General features: G+C 41.2%; 1 protein-coding gene across 1 annotated transcript in view; it reads right to left on the bottom strand.

Annotated features, from left to right (window-relative positions):
- Nucleotides 1-484: 484 nt before the first annotated feature.
- Nucleotides 485-22,480, bottom strand: part of ATF1 (activating transcription factor 1) — a 35,510-nt gene continuing 13,514 nt past the window's right edge. The window contains exons 2-8 of the mRNA XM_073663210.1: nucleotides 9,492-9,590; nucleotides 7,427-7,555; nucleotides 7,148-7,248; nucleotides 5,320-5,435; nucleotides 4,998-5,177; nucleotides 4,751-4,910; nucleotides 485-1,468 (exon numbers count right to left, since the gene is read on the bottom strand). Of these exons, the coding sequence (XP_073519311.1) occupies nucleotides 1,324-1,468; nucleotides 4,751-4,910; nucleotides 4,998-5,177; nucleotides 5,320-5,435; nucleotides 7,148-7,248; nucleotides 7,427-7,555; nucleotides 9,492-9,584 (924 nt within the window). The 5' untranslated portion in view covers nucleotides 9,585-9,590 and the 3' untranslated portion in view covers nucleotides 485-1,323. The remainder of the gene's footprint in view (nucleotides 1,469-4,750; nucleotides 4,911-4,997; nucleotides 5,178-5,319; nucleotides 5,436-7,147; nucleotides 7,249-7,426; nucleotides 7,556-9,491; nucleotides 9,591-22,480) is intronic.

The raw sequence follows: 22,480 nt of genomic DNA, 5'->3' as shown, positions 1-22,480 counted from the left end.
AGCTGCTCGGTGATAAGGTTAAATCGCTCCCGTGTGCATGATTTGCAACTGTTTGACAGCTTTATTACATGTGAGGAATGTGTAAGAAATAGACATTCCTCACATGTAATAAAAAACTGTCAAACAGTCGCAAATCAATTACACGGCATATCACCGAGCAGCTATAAATACTCGGAGCTCGGCCCGAGCATACTCGGCGAAAGGGTTAATAGAACATACTCGCTCAACACTAATCGTTAACTCCCAGACCTCTAGAACTAAAACAGACATAAAATAAGCTTGTGTGAAACACGTAGACCTCCAATGTTTTTTATCTCTTTCCCATTATTTAATTTTATAACTTTCTAATAAATGAGAAGTTTTAATAATTGAAGTCATGGATGCTGGATTATCCTCTACCATTTAGGTTTTTTCTGGACCTTTTGTTATTGACAAAGAAATGTCTGGTTTCTATCTGGCAGACATAAGCACGTAGACATGAAGTAAATAATCACACATCATTTATTTATGAAAATGTGAATCACACCTAATAGCCAAATATCAGAACACATTTCATGACTTGTCTTTTTTAATTCCAGGCCAACTTTATATCTAACCTTCAGTAAACTGGACCAATTCATAGCATGTTCTGGCTATCAAAGTAGGAGTAAAAGTCAGAAGTTCCCCTTTAAACCCTGATGGATATAGTAAAAAGTAAACACCACAAACAGCATAATTACACTACTACCTGCTGAAAAAGCATTTTACTGGAAAAATTATAGTTTTTTTTTTCTGAGCAAAGTAAGCCTTAACCTGTAATTGGAAGTAAATGAAAGGAGGTAAATATGTACATACAAATTACAAAAAAATATACCTGGAATTTAAAAAACAAAAGAAAAAACTGTTTGGTATGAAAATATGTTCCATCATAAATTCTGTTCTCCTCTGAACATGAAACTAGAATTGGTATATTACCAGTATGGCCTGGAATAACCATGGCTTTCAACCTGGAACTTAATGTCCCAACATCATAGGCCAGCGACTGGCTCAGACTGTATAGACGGCCACAGATTGGCAGAGCCTAAAAGCTAATGTGATCTTTCTTAATGACTGTTTTCTATAGAATCATTGCCGTTATATTCTGCGTACATATAAGATTCATCAAATGTTTACACATTTAATATATAGCGGCATGATGTATCCCATTATCGGTTTAATAGTGTGTGAAAACTAGGTAAAAAAAGGAGTCATCAGTGGCCTCTTGTAAAATTTAGAAAATTTTGGTATAAAAGGAAAAAAAAAAAAAAAATCATCTAAAATGTGTGTACAGGTAACAAAACGGATCTACACCGCTTTATGGCAGTACAAATCTTTTAAAGTCTTTAACTCTTCAATTAATGTTTTGTTTTGATTTTCAAGAACGGCCACTCTGTTTTCCAGGCATTTGACATATTCCTTTTTCTTTCTCCGGCATTCTCTGGCGGCTTCCCTGTAAGTACGGAAGAAAAAAAAAATTAAAATTTCACAAGGCAGAAAAAAAAAACCAAGACACTTTTATTCAACCCCATTCGTTTACATTTAATCTGAGCTTTAGCAAAACTCCCCATCATATAGCTTCTGGGTGCAGGTTCCAGTTGGGCCATTACCTAAATCCTTATTAAACTTGCTAACATTCTTCACGTGTTATGGAAAAAAAAATCTAATTTTTGAGCATGCACATTTTTATCCTGGTCTCCATATGGAAAGAAATAGATCAGCCCCATTGAATTATAAAAGGTCTACTTATTTACATCCAAGGCAAAAATAGGAGTAATAGCCTCTACAGTCTATTGTCGATTCTAAACTACAAGTCCTAGTTGCTTTAGGCCAGTTTCAGACAAGACAATATCTGCAAGGAGTTTGTATGTTCTCCCCGTGTTTGTGTGGGTTTCCTCCCACACTCCAAAGACATACTGATAGGGAATGTAGATTGTGAGCCCCAATGGGGACAGTGACCATAATGTCTGTAAAGCGCTGTGGAATTAATGGCGCTATATAAGTGAGTAAAATAAACAAACAGTTAGTTATACAGGCATTTCTGAGCCGGCATTGTGAATGCAGAACCGAACCCAACAGTGAATCTCTTGACACAGGTAGTTTGGTTCACCAGACATGTGATTGGACTGGGACTTGTCTGCAATACAGCTACAGAAAGGTGACCATATTGATCGTACCTAAAACTCCTAATGTAAAGACGTGATGTGTGAACATGCCTCAAGAGCAGCTTAATTTTCCATATTTCTAAATACCAGCATGGGATGCATCTGATGCTTTGTGCCAAAATAATGTACCATCATTTTTTACAAAGCTCACCTTTTAAAACAATTGTATTAAAATATGGCTGAGTTTGTCCTAAAAATTGGTTATCATGAAAGGCACTACTCTAGTGACTTGAACAATATGGTATCAAGGAGGTAAAAAATCATCAGACCAATTGTACAAGTGTAAAAGGATTCTTGTATTATAGTACAATTTTTGTGGAGCTATTAATCTAACCATCTTAGTTTCCTAAGTGGATATCCTCTCCTATACATGTCCTGGTGTACAATGACATGTTACCATAGGATCCAATTGTAAAAAATCTGATATGTTACAGTGAGTACGGAAAGTATTCAGACCCTTTTAATTTTTTCACTCTTTTTAGAATTTATCAAATGGCTGTAATGAAACAAAGTTCATTTTTTTTCTCATTAAAGTACACTCTGCACCCCATCTTGACAGAAAAAAAACAGAAATGTAGAAATTTTTGCAAATTTATTAAAAAAGAAAAACTGAAATATCACATGGTCATAAGTATTCAGACCCTTTCCTCAGACACTCATATTTAAGTCATATGCTGGCCATTTCCTTGTGATCCTCCTTGAGATGGTTCTACTCAGTCATTGGAGTCCAGTTGTGTTTAATTAAACTGATAGGACTTGATTTGGAAAGGAACACACCTGTCTATATAAGACCTCACAGCTCTCAGTGCATGTCATACCAAATGAGAATCATGAGCTCAAAGGAACTGCCCAAGGAGCTCAGAGACAGAATTGTGGCAAGGCACAGATCTGGCCAAGGATACAAAAGAACTTCTGCATTACTCAAGGTTCCTAAGAGCACAGTGGCCTCCATAATCCTTAAATGGAAGTTTGGGACCACCAGAAGTCTTCCTAGACCTGGCCATCCAGCCAAACTGAGCAATCGTGGGAGAAATCGTTGGTGAGTGAGGTAAAGAAGAACCCCAAGATCACTGTGGCTGAGCTCCAGAGATGCAGTAGGGAGATGGGAGAAAGTTCCACAAAGTCAACTATCACTGCAGCCCTCCACCAGTCGGGCCTTTATGGCAGAATGACCTGACGGAACCCTCTCCTCAGTGCAAGACATATGAAAGCCCGCATAGAGTTCGCTCAAAAACACATGAAGGACTCCCAGACTATGAGAAATAAGATTCTCTGGTCTGATGAGACGAAGATAGAACTTTTTGGTGATAATTCTAAGCGGAATGTGTGGAGAAAACCAGGCACTGCTTATCACCTGCCCAATACAATCCCAACAGTGAAACATGGTGGTGGCAGCATCATGCTATGGGGGTGTTTTTCAGCTGCAGGGATAGGACGACTGGTTGCAATTGAAGGAAACATGAATGCGGCCAAGTACTGAGATATCCTGGATGAAAACCTCTTCCAGAGTGCTCTGGACCTCAGACTTGGCCAAAGGTTCACCTTCCAACAAGACAATGACCCTAAGCACACAGCTAAAATAACAAAGGAGTGGCTTCAGAACAACTCTGTGACCATTCTTAACTGGCCCAGCCAGAGCCCTGACCTAAACCCAATTGAGCATCTCTGGAGAGACCTGAAAATGGCTGTCCACCAACGTTCACCATCCAACCTGACAGAACTGGAGAGGATCTGCAAGGAAGAATGGCAGAGGATCCCCAAATCCAGGTGTGAAAAACTTGTTGCATCATTCCCAAGAAAACTCATGGTTGTACTAGCTCAAAAGGGGGCTTCTACTCAATACTGATCAAAGGGTCAAAATACTTATGACCATGTGATATTTCAGTTTTTCTTTTTTAAGAAATTTGCAAAAATTTCTACATTTCTGTTTTTTTTTCAGTCAAGATGGGGTGCAAAGTGTACATTAATGAGAAAAAAAATGAACTTTTTGTTTCATTTCAGCCATTTGGTAAATTCTAAAGAGTGAAAAATTTAAAGGGGTCTGAATACTTTCCATACCCACTGTATATACTTTATAACTAGACATTGTTGTAAGAAACTGTCACAAAAGAACACTGTTGGTGTGACTAATGCAGCCCTATGGACATGTGTAGAGTGTACGTTGAGATCTTCCCTGTAGTGTTGAGCACACATGCTCAAATAAGGGGTTACAGTGTCTTTGGCGTGCTCGAAAAATATGTTTGTGTCACCGCGCCTGCATGTCTCGCGGCTGTTAGACAGCCACAACACATGCAGGGATTGCCTAACAAACAGGCAATCCCGCATGTATTGCAGCTGTCTACCAGCCACGAGACATTCAGCCGAGGCGACGTGAACATATTTTTCGAGCACGCCAAAGACACTCTGTTAGCACCAGAGTGTGTTCCGATAATGCCTTATCCGAGCACGTTCGCTCAACATCACTTCACTGTTATAAATGCTAAAAGTAACTGACACACGCAATGTGTACCTAATAAGGCCACGAGAATGATTTTTCTCCTAGTTGCTTGCAGCATTATCACACTTCTTACCTGTTTTTCATTAATCTTATTTCACGCTTCATTTGTGGGTCATCTGACTTTGTTGGGGGACAAGTCAGCGTAACGGGTGAGGTCATAACCACAGTCTGTGGGAGCGAGGTGGTGGTTGATGTGGTACGGATCTGATAAGTCTGCATGTCTCCTGAAGCAGCTGAAACACACAGACAATAAGCACGCAGGCCATGTAGATGATGAAGTTATATCAGCGGGAGAGCTAATAAAATCTTAAAGTACTTACTCTGTACAACCACTTGGTTGCCGGGTACAAGAATCTGCTGGCCATCTGACGTCTGGGCATACTGTAATATAGTTGTGCCTGGCTGGTTGCTGCTAGCATTGGCCATTGCTAGAGTCTGTAACCCTTGTATCCCATCTGCCCCAGCAGCGAGCTGGAGGGTTCCATTAGGACCAATGGTTACTAAAGGGAACATGTATATGTAAATCACACTGCATACGTTTCTGAATTGAAGGATTAGCCAATTAAAGAGCACACAGAAAATATTACAAATATATATCTTACATTGAGGGTTTTGGGATTGTAGTAGAAGTTTGTAACTCACCATACTGTCCAGTGCTGGTCTGGTAAATGGTGGTGGTTGTAGGTGAAGCAGACACTCCAGCACCCTCTTCATTTCGCTTTCCAGTGTCTTCAGAAGAGAGATCTTTCAAGATTTGCCTTGGAAAAAAATAAATAATCAGCAACCATATAAAAATATCAAGACTGACGACTTCTGTTCACAATGAAAGCTACAAAACTGTGCTGGATACGTCCTTTACAGACCCCACTGACTTATTATAAGGTCCATTGGGCCCAGCGAAAATGTCCACTCTTCTAATCTGCACGTAGATGCGAATAGAGCCTTAAGGTGCTCCTTATGCAGCAAAATAGTGATGTTTAGAGGGATTTTCCAGGGAATGCAAAATAGTTTATAAACATCTATAACATTGTGGGTAAAAAAAAAGGATTTTGTCATTTGCTCGTATTCAAAATTCAGAAGTCTTTTCTCACTTTCTGTCCCCTTAGGAGGAAACGGCACAATAGCATGTGATGTCCCGCTGGATGGGGCTCTCACTATGGCACAGCAGTGTCCTGGCACCTCCAGCACACCGTAGTGTTAGGACACTGCAGCAACATGGGGGGTTGGGAAGCCAACACCAGGAGTAAGAGTATTCTGTGCAAACTGCCAATATGAAAAGCAGCTTTAAAAGATAATTGCAAGATATAAAAAACTCCTACTTGCCATACATTCAGATATTTGTTAAAGGTGCTGTTTTGATGTGTTAGGGGTCGGCTGGGACTCAAGTTTGAGGCAAATTTTAAATTATGGATGCAAGTTTCACAAACACGGAGCAAGTTTAAATTAATTAAAATTAATAGGTTATACACAGCACTGTGCCTCGTGAAGAAATGTAGATTTGAATGGTGCATAACTGTACGGTCCAGTTTATATTTTTATCAGCTTTCAGGTACAAACCAGATGATACATGCTTGCAGAGTCACCATTTTTGTGAGGACAGGCTTTTGATACAGTCATGGGTGGTACAAACACATTTTGATTTTCGCCTCTGTTCATGTACCAGTTTTAACTCACAATAGGTGGCAATAATCAGAAGGGTGATGAAATACTGCGACAATTCTTTGACTGAAGGGACTATAGAGCTGGTTTAGGTAGCTAGTTGTTCCCAGTTCCAGAAGATATGTCGTCATTAAAGGAGCTTGCTCATTCACTCAACCATATTTTGGGTCCTAGTGAACTCGGACCAATGTTATTCAATGGAGAAGCGCAGATGAGTGATTTTTTTCACTGGCTGAATCGGTGTGAAATAAGTCACAGCATGCACTAGTTTCGCCCATTCAAGTCAATGGGTGCATTAAAAAAAATAGATAATTGGATGCCATAAGGAGACATATAGGGGCGTAGCTAGTTGTTCTCAGTTCCAGAAGATATGTCATTAAAGGGGCTTGTTCGGTCCAAATCGATAAGTCTACAGTCTCTCTGTGTTACTGCAAAGACTTATGAATCCCTCCATCGCACGCACTGTGCTTCAGGGATTCGCCAGATTCTGAGCTGGGACCGGAAGGCATGTATACGTTATACATACTTCCGGCCAGCGGGCGTGGCCTTGTTTCCGTACACTTGTATGTAGCGAGGCCGCGCCATCTATTCGGCCACGCCCACTGGTCAGCTGCGTAACTAAACAGGGCATGGTCTCACTCCATACAAGGGTATGTATAACTCATACATACCCTCCGGTCCCAGCGAATCTCCGCAGAGCACAATGCGCGCGCGGGAGGGATTCATAAGTCTCTGCAATCACACAGAGTGCCTGCAGACTTATCGATATGGACCGGACAACCCATTTAATGTCAGAGATACTTTCACTTACCTATAGGAAGGTCGACGAGCTAAAATACCACGCGCCTTTCTGGGGGAATCAATGCTGTCAGATGTGTCCTGAGAATCTTCACTATCAGAGAGTGACGATGCCTGTTTTTTTTAAAAAAAAAAAAAAAGATTAAAAATACTTTAACTTAGTTCTGTAGCAACATGTAGACAATATGGTACAAATCAAGTCAGTAACTCTCATAAGAAACAAGGTACAGAAAGTACGGTCTGAAAGAGTCTGGTCAGCCGCTCTGTAAATGTACTCAACGTGTAGCAATACCTGTGATGCAGCAACTTGAGGAGAGTGTATGACGGAGGACTGAGCCGTCTGGATAACACCTTGCACTTGGACGTGCTGCTCCCCCGGCAGTACGACAGTCAGAGGTGTGGTTGTACCTCTTAGTGCCATCTGAAAAAGAAAATATGACATATTAGAAAAGCGTTCATTAATAGCAACAAAGAGCACACATAGAAAACATCATGAGATTTATTTGCTCCCTTTGTTGAACTACTCATGATGACGTTTTGTGGTGACAAAACAAAGAATGCAAAACTGTGATAATATGGAAATCACGAAGGTCATCCCATCACCTCCAATGTGGTCAGTGTAGAAGCCATAGAACAGATATCCACACAACAGTGCCAAAGACCTTACTCCCAAACAACAAAGCCTACCTGTCTTTTCTGGTGACTTTTCAGAATAAGCTGTCCTGTGTGTACATGACAAATAAAACCATTTCTGCCCATTATTTTACTTGTATCCTGCATTTGGGTGGAGACAAACTGCTATGATGTCTCCCATGCACAGCACACACAGAGATGGAGTCCTGCTCTCTGGTCCCACTGTAGCACACATTCAGAATCAGCAGCAGCGAGGGCATTATAAAGCTGTACTGAGCTGTATAGCTGTGAATCTATCTCTGGAGGGTGTCTAAAATAATAATCAAAGCAAAGTATAAATATTTACCATAACAGGTGGGATAAAACATCTACTATAAAGTAGCAGCACAGCTTTGTGAGAGTCTAGGCCTCTTTGGGCTCATTCACACAACCATATTTTGGGTCCTAGTGCTTTCCATAAAAAAAGCACTCGGACCAATTGTTATTCAATGGAGAAACACAGATGAGTGATTTTTTTCACTGGCCGAATAGGGGTGTGAAATAAATCACAGCATGCACTAGTTTCTTCAGTAAATTGGATAAGATTCGCCCATTCAAGTCTATGGGTGCATTAAAAAAAAAATAGATAATCGGATGCCATACGGAGACACAGTATGGCATCTGATTTTTACAAATACATTGCAGTTCTGTAACGTAGAAACTGTGAATGGGCCTGAAAATGATTAATAGCTGCTGCTGCAAAAAAAAAAGAAGGATTGCATGCGGATCACAAGTGAGAAAAAAAAAAAATTGTCCCACTTATGAATGGAACCCTAAACGAGTTTTTATGCACTGCTGTAAACCTACTCTTTCACTGTGCCCCTCACCCCTGATAATCTCCGCCAACAGATTTCAACAGACAGCTGTAATCTGATCCCTCAGTGAGCTTGCATTCTGTCTTGTTTTGATTAAGGCAGATTTTAGCAGTTTTTCAATAGAATTAAAGCCCCCGTCTCACATAGCGAGATCACTGCTGTGTCACGGTTTTGGTGACGCAATAGCGACCTCACCAGCGATGTCGCTATGTGTGACACTTTGCAATGATCAGGCTCCGGCTGTGAGGTCGCTGATCGCTGCAAAGTGTCCTGGACCATTTTTTGGTCGTTGCTCTCCCGCTAGTCAGCACACATCGCTGTGTGTGACCAGCGATCAGGCTGGTAACTATGGTAAACATCGGGTTACTAGGGGCACCTAGTAACCCGTTGTTTATCATGGTTACGAGCCTGCTAAAGTGAGCGGTAACCATGATAAACAACGGGTTACTAGGAGCGCGTGTGCCCCTAGTAACCCGATGTTTACCATAGTTACCAGCCTGCTCCTGCTTCAGCAGGCTCGTAACCAGGAGCAGGACATCGTGGAAAGGTTCTTTCCACGATGTCGCTGCTCCCCTGATCGTTGGTGAGCCTGCCTGTTTGACAGCTCACCAGCGACCTCATAGCGACGCAGTAACGATCCCTGACAGGTCGTATCGTTGTCGGGATCATTGCAGCGTCGCTAAGTGTGACGGGGCCTTAAGAGTGTAGTAGATGGGAATGAAAAGAAGTGGCTCATAAGTGGAAAAAGAAGCACCTTTCTATGATAAGATATATTACAAGGTTTCATATGCTTGTTCTAATTAGTATATCAACAGTTTGTGGAAATGACAGCGACCATTTAAGTGGTGATGCAAGAAGTGATTGTCTTACTTGAGCAAGATGTGACGCCTGGAAAGCTGAAGCAGGGAAAGAAATGGTCTGTACAGTGTCTGTACTGTCTGTTTTCTTAGTAACCTCTTCCATTATAAGCTGTGGCAAAAAAAGAGAAAGTAAACACTTTTACGCCAGCGAAAAAGGTACCAACACCACATTTACTATTATATTACATGTAGAGGTAGCAATGTCTGATGCCATTCCATATTTTCTCTGCATAGTGTAATTCATGCCAGTCACTTCACTGCGCCGTCAGATCTCCCAATATGTCTGTTTTAGTAGCTAATACCATAATATAATAATATCGGAGCATATTTTTGACAACTAGGAATTGTGTTCCTCTGTTATTCCTCCAAGAAATGTATTACTAAACTGACACAAGGGTGTTAGCAGCTGTCATTGTGTGTAAGGTACAGGTGAACAAACAATAAGTCACACATGTATCAGCCCTAAACATGCAGCGCTGCCAACACGGGCATCTCTGGGGGAAGAGGGGGTCTACCTCTGAATTCTCATTACATAAGATGTGCCCTACACATGGGGACAAATGCAGCATGTCTATATAGTAGTACATCAGTACATTAACATGACATTTTCAGCAGTTTTGTTGCCTTTTTTTTTTTACCAAAATTTATTTCTAAAATGATAAAAATGGCAAAGAGCCTCATGTGGAACAATTCTGAATGGCCATCAGCACTAATACAACCCCATATCATCAGAGAATCAGGCTTTTGAACTGTGCGCTGATAACAAGCTGGATGGTCCCTCTCCTCTAGAGTCCGCAGGACACGGAGTCCATGGTTTCCATAAAGAATTTCACTTTTTGATTCGACCGACCACAAAAGTTTTCCATTTTGCCTCACTTCATTATAAATGCGCTTTGACCCAGAGAAGATGGCAGCGTTTCTGGATTGTGTTGATATATATGGATTCTGCTTTGCACAATAGAACTTTTACTGGTATATGTGGATTACACAGTGAACTATGTTCACAGACCATAATTTCTGGAAATATTCCCGAGTCCATGCAGCGACTTGCATGACTGATTCAGGCCCGTTTTAATGCAGTGCCCTCTGAGGTCCTGTAGATCATAAGCAAGCTATATTGACCGTCTACCTTGTCCCTGGTGCACATGGATTTCTCCAGAATCTGATTTTTTTGAGGATATTATGTACTATAGATGGTGAGATGTCCAAAGTCTTTCCAATGAGGAACATTTTGCTGACATTTATTCCACAATTTTAGATGCAGTTGTTCCCAGATTGGGGAACCTCTGACTAGATTTGCTTCTGAGACTCTGCCTCTCTAACATGCTCTTTTTGTGCAGTCATGTAACTTTGTTGAAATTGACCCACCAGCTGTTTTTCACTAGTACCGCTTCAGGACTAAGAGCGGTTATGCTCAAAACGCTTAGACCCTTGTCCTTTTATTCTCACTGTATATTTTAATTTTTTCCCTTTTTAACTATGTTGCTAATAAAATGTTTTAATATACTTACCTCATTTCCTGCAGATGCTGGATTTTTCCATTTGCTGCTATAATCTTCATTAGTCTGGAGCCTCCGTGCACCGCACCTCAATTAAAGGCATTTTTTTCAACTATGAGCAGATATACAACGTTTCTATTTTTTGTTACCGCTTTTCAAGCCTTTTGTTTTCCCAACATATATACATACATACATACATATATACACATACATACATATATATATATATATATATATATATATATATATATATATATATATATATATATATATATATATATATGTATATGTATATATATATATATATATATATATATATATATATATATATATATATATATGTATGTATATATATATATGTATGTATATATATATATATATATATATACACACATATACACACACACCTATATATACATATATATATACAGTACAGACCAAAAGTTTGGACACACCTTATCATTTAAAGATTTTTCTGTATTTTCATGGACTATGAAAATTGTACATTCACACTGAGAATGCCAAGAGTGTGCAAAGCAGTCATCAAAGCAAAAGGTGGCTACTTTGAAGAACCTAGAATATAAGACATATTTTCAGTTGTTTCACACTTTTTTGTTAAGTATATAATTCCACATGTGTTAATTCATAGTTTTGATGCCTTCAGTGTGAATGTACAATTTTCAAAGTCATGAAGATACAGAAAAATCTTTAAATGAGAAGGTGTGTCCAAACTTTTGGTCTGTACTGTACATATATATATATATATAAAAATGTTGCTGCCATCAACTTTTTTTTCCTCAGGTGACATGTAAAATGTCTTTCACCTCCTGATCTGTTTTATGTTCTGTTGTGAATAAAATATGACTAAGTTTTCATAATTATTGTATTCTTGTTTTCTTTACATTTCACTGTCCCAACTTTTTTAGAATTGGGGTTGTATATTATAATCTGATATTTCTTACAGCTCTGCTAAATCTCTATCTGGAAAATGCCTGCAATTACAAGTATCTATGAAACACACTACTCAGGAATTGCACATTATGCAATTCTCCAACATGTGCTCATAGGGGAGCTGGAGCAGAAGTGCATTTCTTCATTTGGTGAAATTTAGCCTGAACGCGGCTTTAATCTATTGCAATACTTGTTATGTAAAAGGTTAGTTCCACAAGTAGGAAACAGATGGAGGAATGTAGCTTATTGCCCCATGTTCACACCTTGCGTTTTTTGCTGCGTTTTTTTTTTTAAATGCAAATTAAAAGCTGTGTTTTACAGTACCAGCAAAAGCTATGAGATTTCAGAAATCAAATTTTGTTTTGTTTCCTGACTGAATTGGAAAACTGCTGTGTTTTTGCAGCGCTTTTTCACCCATAGAAAGCAATGAGTAAGTGCAAAAACGCAGCAAAAAACGCAGGTATCGGATTTTGCAGCAGAAAACTAAAATCAGGTTTGCCGCTTTCAGTGACGAGGTGGTCAGAATTGTCAAACAAATGAATGGGAATGCCGACCACCTCTCTAATGACAGTGACAGCACGCGGGGCCCTGTGCTCAAGATAGATGCAGGTCTCATTGGTGGGACTCACATCTTGAAGATATGCCATAAATGTATAAGATGGGAATACCCTTTTTTACTAAGGATTAGGCAACATGGGGAATTTCTGTAGTGCAACTCAAGGATTTTATCGAATGAGCTGGAGTCCAAAGAAGTACATTGAGTTGTATGCAATAAGGAGAACTTCAGCTGTGACTCATTCAGAATGACCAAAAGTCTCCATGTAGACCTGGCAGGAGGAGAACTGTTCTGGAGATTAAGGACTAATAAAATGAATAGGTCATCGGTGGGTAAGTGGAAGCACTTTGTAGTCCATTGTTCTGTGATTTTAGGGGTTGCATAGCACTAAAGACCATTTAATTTTATCCTGCATTTCCAAGCTCAGCAGAGAATGGACCACCGACAGTAGCTTCTGGGATGCAGGGTTTCATAGCGCCCATTGAATCTATTAATGGGGTTGCTTGGTCTTAAACTACAAGTCTGCAGTCATCACATGCTGTCAGGATTCTCTGGTGTCCAGCTCGGTGAGGGGGTATGGTTCGCAAGTATGCAATTTGCATACATGTAGTTATGTGCCCACTAGACCTTATTCGGCCTCGCTCAATGCAAGTTTATTAAGCGAGGCCAGTCTAGTCTGAATGTAGTCGGAAGTATGCAAATTGCATACTTCCGGTCACATGACAGCTCACTGCCAGCACTGGAGAATCCTCACAACATGCAGTGCGCATGCTGTGAGGGTTCACAAGTGACAGCAGACTTATAGTTTAAGACCAGACAACCCCTTTACTGATCATGTAGTACCTGGTTTACGGTTTGCAGCAGGTCTCCACTATCCTTAATTCAGTGGAGACCTGATAGTACTTTAAAGGGAATCTGTCAGTATAAACTCAGCAAATCACCTTGAAGGGGGATAAAGCCCCAATTTAAATTGCACATTTAGTGATGCAATCTCAGCCTCTGTGCTGCAGATCTGAAGTTGAATTAAACAAAGGGAATCTGTCAGTAGGATCATCCCTCCAGAGCAGTCTATATATGCACATAGGTCAAAGGAAGCTGAATAGTGTGTCACCTTGATATCTGCGATCCGATGTCTTATTCCAGAGAAATCCACATTTCCTAATATGTAAATTATCTGTTATGATCTATTGGCCGGACACAGGTCTGCTTGAGAATCTGTCTTCAAAGCTTAATTTAAATTAAATGAGGCGTTACCAATGTGAGACAAGTAATGACCGACAGTCTGCTCTCCTGGTCTACATGTCCCACACCAGTAATGCATCCTTAGGTTTAAAATAAGTTCTGGAGGCAGATTCTCAGGGAGATCTGTGTCCGGCCCATAGATCTTTTACACATATTACTAGTCATCATACTGGGGGTAACTCGCTTCGCTGCGTCAATCAATGCACACGTGCAATGTCTTTACGTTTTTCACCACAATGCAGTTTATTACTTCGGCATAAACCACAAGTCCACACAGTTCATCGGGTCCAACTCCGTGGCACGCCGACACACATATCTACATTATTCATGAGCCAAGTGGCACACCGGCCCACTTGCTCCAGGTTACAGCTTACGGCAAGGTAATAATAGCAATGTTCATATCACAATGTCCATATAGCACAGGGTATTACCTTTGCCGGGTTTAGCTGTCTCAGTCCGTTACTCTGCCACCACTGTGGCTCTGCGGCTTCCCAGGTGGGGGTCTCCAGCCGTCGTTCCCTCAAAGGCCACTGACATCCACACAGGATCCAGGCTCTGCCTTTCAGGACTCTTACTCAAGCCGGCTCTCCCTCAAAGGCTACTGACATCCACACAGGATCCAGGCTCGACCCTTCAGGTACCAGGCTTCACTCCAAAGCCGCTGCCTTCCAAGGCCACTAGCATCCGCACAGGATCCAGTCTTTGCCTTCAGGCTGCCAGGCTTCACGGTATCACGGTATCCCACACACATGGGAAACAGGCCTCACGCCTCTCACACCTGTCTCAAATTAAGCAGGGTTTATATATGCTGTGCACAGACAGCCACATACTGACAGGACCTTGCTGATGTCACAGTCATGTGATCAGTCAGCTGTGTGTATAGGTCCTGTGTGCTGTCCCAGTCATGTGTACAGAGCTTTACTGTGCATACAGGACCTGTGTGATGTCACAGTCATGTGACCAGTCAGTTAAAGGGGAAGGTACATGGTCCGGTAAACACATCCTGGACCATTTACAGTAATGCTAGCAAGCTGCTGCATTACAATAAATATATATATATATATATATATATATACATATATATAAAAAGTAAGTGTCTTATTCTAGAGAAATCCACATCAGATCGCAGATATCAACATATCATTTTGTATGACTTTCTTAAGAGGGTTGTCATCTGAGTGCGGTCTGAAGTTTTCTGAGGAACCACAGACATGAATGTCTGAGTACCATCCGATCGGACAACCTGTGTATGCTGCAATTTTTTTTCTTGCTGCTGACATGTGCTCTGCCTCACTTAATAACATTGGGATGAATGCTATCCGTCAAAACGACAGATTGCACTCGTCCGATTTTTTAACGTTGTGTGGCCGAGCCTTAAAGGATTTGCTTCTTTAGGTAGAGATTGAAGGGTGATCGGACAAGCCTTGTCTCGCTGCAGGCATCCAAAACCTCACCCACAGAGATGCCCAACAGCCTCAAGATTTTGAAAGTATATCATGCGGTCAGAGGGCATCACAGCGGGCAGTGTTTCAGATGCATGCAGCAAGAAAAGTGAGTAATCACATTTAGGCTACGGCCCCAATATCAGTATTTGGTCAGTATTTGATCAGTATTTTTTCTCAGGAGTAGGAGCCAAAACCAGGAGTGGGTGATAAATGCAGAATTGGTGACTTGTTTCTATTATTCCTTTTCTCTGATTGTTCCTCACCTGGTTTTAGCTCCCAGTCCTGAGAAAAAATACTGACCGAATACTGATAGTGGGGCCGTGGCCTTATAGTAAGCAGTAAAATAAGCCGTAATATCTTTTACCTTTTTTATTTTTCCGCTGACATAGCTGTATGAAGGATTTGTTTTTGCTTGTGCTGTATTAGTTGTATTTGATAATTGCACTATTTTATTGATTGAAGGGGCACAAACTGGCACCGAAGCCCCTTTGAGTTATGTATCTAATTAAACGGTTTTTATATAAAATTAAATGACTAAAGTCTACAGTACAAGTCTGATTTTTATAAGGTCTCTTACATGACGGTTTAAATAGTTCAATTTCTGGGGGTGGCAGACTCCCTTTAAGTGTGAGATGGCGTGACCCTTTCCCATGTATAACCACTTAGATGCCCATGATCGGCATGGACTATGGCACTTGTGGGGTTAAACAGGCAGGATTGAAGTTATCTGTGATCTTGGCCATTACAGGGGGGCAAACACATGTGATAACTATATACTAAGTCTTCGCCCAATATACTGATTCCCCCATACACATGAGCTCACAGCTGGAAAGTTCACGTGTTTTCAGTGAGCAGAGAATAGAGGTAACTTATCTCCCCATTGAATTCTAGTAGGGAGGTCCCCATACACATCAGATGGTCTACTGATCCTGCCATAATTGACATATTTGACAGGCTTTCATGTAATGTGTATTGGGGGGCCTTAATAGCCTGTTCACACACGCACAATGCAGTGAACGATTGATGCACACTGATTCTGTAATAGATCTCATCGTTCTTAGCAGCATGGGCCCAATTTACACAGGGAACGTGCTGCTGAAGATGAAGATCTTTCATGCCGAACTTGACGAATGAGCGTTTTCCTAGTTGCTCTTTGACAATTATCGAGAAACAAAGGTTCTGAAAACCGCTTGTTCCCGATATTTCATTGTAAATGCACCTTTACCTATCATTGTAATTATGCCTGTGATGATAAGGAAACTGCTGTAAAGTCTTCCTGAAAGAAAAGGAAGTATTAGGCTATGGTCACATGTCCAGTAATCATAAGTTAGAACGGATCCAGCAGCAATCCGTTGACAAAAAAGTTCTGCAGATAGTTTTTTTTTTCCAGGACAAAAAGTTGTGATTTCAACTGAATCAGTTTTTTTTTTCTTTTAACATTGAAGTCCGTTCTCCCATTTGAAAAAGATCCGTGTTTTACTTACTGGATCAGTTTCAAATAGAGGATTACTTGAAAGTTCACATGTCCAGTAGTATATGTTAAACATTTATTTTTCCACCTCCAGTGAGCAAAAAACTGATCCTTTTCAAATGAGAAAAAAACGGATAGCCAATTAATGGATCCATTTTCTATAGACTTCAATGTTAAAAAAAAAACAGATCCAGTTGAAAACAGTTTTTTTTGGAGGGACAATAAAAACTTGTGTCTGCCACAAATTTATTGTCAATGGATTGCTGCTGGATCCGATCTGATTACTACTGGACACGTGAACATGGCCTTAGTCTAACAAAGCCTTTTTTGGGCCAAGGCTGTGTGAAAAGTACAAGGTTTCTAATTTTGGGTTGTTTTTTTTTTTTTTTTTTTAAATACAGATCGTGTTAAACCTGATTCAAAAATAGGCAATCTTCTGATGATCTATCCCCTTCAAAAGTTTAGTCTAATCACTGGATAAAGAAAACTTTTGTTTTTTCCTTCAATGTTTACTTTATTTTCTGTTTGTTGTCAGTGAATGAAAACATTCTTGTGTATATCCAGAGGCTAAAACACTGTATAGACCTAGTCCGGCTGAGAGTTTGCTGCAATTGTATCCAGGCCAAGCAATCTCTGGGAGGTCATTACTTCAACACAAAGGTCTCAAGGAGCCTGATTGTTTGCTACAATGTGTCAGTCCAGGCTGGACCTCCTGGTGTCCACCTTTCTGGTGAGACCAGACCAGGTATACAAAGCTCTGTGACCGCAGGGTGCAGCAGCAGTGACATCACTAGGGGTGTACTCATTTATTATTCAGGGAGCTGCATTATACATCACTGCACAGGCCATCTATATTGTCTGATACACTCCTCAAAAGACTTATTCACAGCTCAATGATTCACTTCCAAGGAGGCTCTTACAATGCAAATGTGCCACATGTTGTGATCGGACCAGTACCCTCGGGCGAGGACTCATGGTGACCACAAGCTGATTTCATCACTTTCCTGCCAGATCAGCAAAACCGGGCAGAGCTGACCGCAATGTGGTCCCAGGGCAGACACCATGGAAACAAGGCGACATCAGATACCTGGCCTTGTGTAGGCCGGAGGGGGCAGGATAGATGACTTCATCACTCCTGCTCTCTTTCTATGGAGGACTGTTAATGATCTATCAGAGGAAGGGGTTACCCACAACATCTGCTGTATCTTCCATTTTTATAATTGTAGACTACGCAATAAATCATAAAAAGGGAAAAGGTTAAAGGGAATGTGTCAGCAGAAAAAGACCTACTGTTTAAATCAGTTTTTACGTTAAAGGGGTTGTCACTACTAACATAACCCCTTCTTAAATAATATGTTCATCAGTGTAAAATAAAAATAACACATACTCCCCTACCGCAGCAGCATTGTTCCAGCGATGTTGATGCAGATCTCCCAAGGCTCGTGTGACACCTGACACTGCAGCCAGTCAGCGGCCACTAAGGACTGCAGTTCTCACACTGTCTTCAGACGTCCGAGGTTCATCTGAATGCAGTGCAACTGAAGCAGCGCATCAGTGGCCGCCCATTTGCTGCAGGGCTCACATGGCATAATGTCACACAAGCCCTGGGAGACCTGCATCAACATCACTGGAACGGCACTAGTGTGGGAGGTGAACATCTTAATTTTATTCTACAATGGGAAACATATAATTTATAAAGGGGTTATTAGAGTAGTGTGAGCTTTTTCCATTTTTGGTAATTGTTTCATTATTTTCCATATCGCAATCTGTATTAAAAAAAAAACGTAAATCTTGCAATTTTCTAACTTCTTGTTCTGTCAAGAAATCCGCGTGTACATTAGGCACAATATACAGACTCACTGATCCCATCTTTTGTATTGAAGCATCTAATGATAGTGTGCAAAGGTCATTGTGATAAGAGCAGGGTCAGCTCTGACCGTCTATATTGATTGGTGGATCCTGTGATATCAGCTTGTATATCATGAAACCTCTGAAAATCTCTTCTGTAAAGAACAGGAAGTATGAGCCTAAACAAGCCCCAGTGGTCACTGTGAAAACTGTAGGGTTTTTGTTTTTTTTTAAATACAAATTAAAAAAAACAAAACACAATTACCAAAACAGATGTTATTTATAATACACTGCTCAAAAAAATAAAGGGAACACTTAAACAACAGAATATAACTCCAGGTAAATCAAACTTTTGTGAAATCAAACTTTCCACTTAGGAAGCAACACGGATTGACAATCAATTTCACATGCTGTTGTGCAAATGGAATAGACAATAGATGGAAATTATTGGCAATTATCAAGACACCCTCAATAAAGGAGTGGTTCTGCAGGTGGGGACCACAGACCACATCTCAGTACCAATGCTTTCTGGCTGATGTTTTGGTCACTTTTGAATGTTGGTTGTGCTTTCACACTCGTGGTAGCATGAGACGGACTCTACAACCCACAGAAGTTGCTCAGGTAGTGCAGCTCATCCAAGATGGCACATCAATGCGAGCTGTGGCAAGAAGGTTTGCTGTGTCTGTCAGCGTAGTGTCCAGAGGCTGGAAGCGCTACCAAGAGACGTGGAGGGGGCCGTAGGAGGGCAACAACCCAGCAGCAGGACTGCTACCTCCGCCTTTGTGCAAGGAGGAACAGGAAGAGCACTGCCAGAGCCCTGCAAAATGACCTCCAGCAGGCCACAAATGTGCATGTGTCTGCACAAATGGTTAGAAACCGACTCCATGAGGGTGGTATGAGGGCCCGACGTCCACAGATGGGGGTTGGGCTCACAGCCCAACACTGTGCAGGACGCTTGGCATTTGTCACAGAACACCAGGATTGGCAAAGTCACCACTGGCGCCCTGTGCTCTTCACAGATGAAAGCAGGTTCACACTGAGCACATGTGACAGAGTCTGGAATCACGGTGGAGAGCGATCTGCTGCCTGCAACATCCTTCAGCATGACCAGTTTGGCAGTGGGTCAGTAATGGTGTGGGGTGGCATTTCTTTGGAGGGCCGCACAGCCCTCCATGTGCTCGCCAGAGGTAGCCCGACTGCCATTAGGTACCGAGATGAGATCCCCTCCTTTCCCTGGTCTGAAACCAACAAATCCCCGCAGTGCACAGTGCCTGCGCTGGGGGGATTCATAAGTCTGTAGTCATACAGAGTGACTGCAGATATATCGGTTTGGACCGGCAACCCCTTTAACACAAAACCTTGATCGGTAATTTTCTGATGACACATTCCTTTTATTATAATACGATGCTAAATGGGCTGCAAAACATGATGGGGACGCTGCCTTAGGCACTGTTCAGACGTCAGTGTTTTGAGTACGTATGGTGTCAGTTTCCACACATATTGGAGACACAAACACATGTAGACCCATTCAAATGAATGGGTCTGTGCACATGTCAGTGTGTTTCAAAACATGGGCAAAACACGCTGACGTCCGTTTTTTTCTTGTAGCATGGGCCGCAAAACGTCCCGCACACATGGACACTGATGACACACGGAAGACATTCACGTGACAAGTACCGGCTCCTGGGAATCAGCATAGTTAGCTCTTTTCCCAAGCACCGGGTACTGGACACTGCCCTCATCATTGTCCCCTGCTTGCACTGCGATCAGCACTAGCAAGGGACAATGATGAGAGTAGTATTCTGCTCCCGCTTTGTCCTGTTGTAAAAATAAGAATAAAATAAAAAAAATCCTTATACTCACCTGTCCGAAGTGGTCCTCTGCTGTAATCCATCTGACCGCTCATGCCGAGGAGCCGGGGAGAATGACACGCTGCAGCAAGTGGGCCCCAGAGCTGCACTCAGTTTGTGATAGGACACCACTCGCTGCGAGTCATTCTCCCCGGTCCTCTGCTGAACGGTCGCATGGATTACAGCGGGGGACATCTTCAGACAGGTGAGTATAAGGATTTTTTTTATTTTATTCTTATTTTTACACCAGAACACAGCGGGGGCAGAATACTACTCCCATCATTGTCTCTTGCTAGCGCTGATCGCAGCGCCAGCAGGGGACAACGATGAGGGCAGCGTTCAGCACCCGGTGCTTGGGAATAGCGCAAACTGTACCGCTGATTACCAGGTGCCAGTACGTGTGATCTTGATGTGGCACAAATCTGCCACACAGGTGCACACGAACACTGATATCTCCGGTACTGGTTTTTCCAGCACTGAAAATATCTGGACATCTGAAACGTGCCTAAAGCCTATAGAAAGGAGGTGTCCTGGTGAGACAACCTCTTTAATAACTCCCTAGAACTGCCTTTTGAACTCTATGGGGCAGATTCATCAAAGCTTTTACAATACAAAAATGGCATAAATGCTTTGTAAAGTCACAAAATTTTTTGTGTAATGCAGTGTTGCGCAAAATTATTATTTTTTTAAGACTTTTGGCATCAGTTTGAATCAACGCCACCAAAATGGATGGTGTTTTGCAAGGAAAAGAATGCTACTCCAGTCCCTAACTGTAGTAACATTTCCTGAAGGGCACACCACTCAGAAGAAGAGTCGAACTCATTAAGTGGCTTGCGCCTCTTAATGAATTTGGAGCAACTTGTAAGCCATCAAGTATGGTGTAGCACAAGTGTGGGCTATGCCAGTCTTGATGAATCGGCCCCCATGTTCCTGCAAGGACGGGGATGGGATGTTTATTTTGCTCATTCTTTTGCTACAATAAAATTCCTTTCAATAAAAAAAAAAAATGTATCTGATAAAAAGAAACAAAAACAAGTAAGTAGCCCCTGCTGGTTGTAAGATGTGTGGCTCACGCACCCGAGAAGCAAAGGTAAATTATACTGAGATTCTGTGTCCCATGACGAGAATAAATGCAGGTAACTTCTGCAGCACATGTTTTAGTCAAAAAGCTCTGTATGGCGTCTAAATTTTCATAAAAAAACAAACACTATTTTAGTGAATTATTATTTATGCAATTCCCAAAATCTTCCAAACTGTAAAGTAAAAAAAAATCTAAATTGGAACTCATTACTATGGTCTCCCCTCCTGTTAAAACTGCAATCCCACTTTTAGGGACCATTCAGTTCACTAGAGATATTTGGACAACGTGTAAGAAACGCTTCGACCTATCCTCACAAAATTCTCCAATAGTCTCTTTTATATTTCAACCTCTACTGCCTAAGGCTCCCATTTGACAGCATTAAATCCAAGTTCCCAATAACAAATAGGGAATTTTACCAATACTTACAAATTAAACATCTGGCCTCAACCTTGTATGCATCGGCAAAGTTTCTAGACCAACTGAATTCGAAATACTGTGCAAGAGATGCCCTTCAACTAAGGATTTGATCTCTAACATATACAATATACTTAACACTCCGAAAAAAAGATTCTTTCCTCAAGCACTCCTACATGAATAGGTGGGAGAGGCTGCTTCATAGGGACATTTCACCTCGGGACTGGCAGACTATCTGGAATAAGGCATCTAAAACATCCATCTGTACACGGAGAATCAGTACAAAATATTAATGTTCTGGTACCATACTCCGGAACTTAGGCATAAAATTGATGCCCGAATTCCAGATCTCTGTTGGTGCTGTGGCTCTTCGAGAGGCTCTCAGTTTCATATTTTTTGGACCTGCTCACTGATACCAAGGTTCTGAGAATCAGTCAAATCCTTTCTTCAAAAGGTACCATTTACGGATATTCCCCTAGACCCACTTATATACTTAAATAAATCCAAAAGAACAAAATGATTGGTGACCAGATATCCCTTATTGAATAAAGAACCTATAAATGTGACTCATGGTCAGTATAAAATGGACATTTATTGAAAAATTCATAAAAACACACACGAAACAATGATACAAAAGAGGAA

The sequence above is a fragment of the Phyllobates terribilis genome, unplaced genomic scaffold (genome assembly GCF_046119375.1).
Source record: "Phyllobates terribilis strain yellow unplaced genomic scaffold, ASM4611937v1 Scaffold_2__4_contigs__length_985480577, whole genome shotgun sequence".
In the NCBI taxonomy this organism is placed as follows: domain Eukaryota; kingdom Metazoa; phylum Chordata; class Amphibia; order Anura; family Dendrobatidae; genus Phyllobates; species Phyllobates terribilis.
The sequence above is the reverse complement of the archived record's forward strand: the minus strand, read 5'-3'. Positions and strand labels throughout refer to the sequence as shown.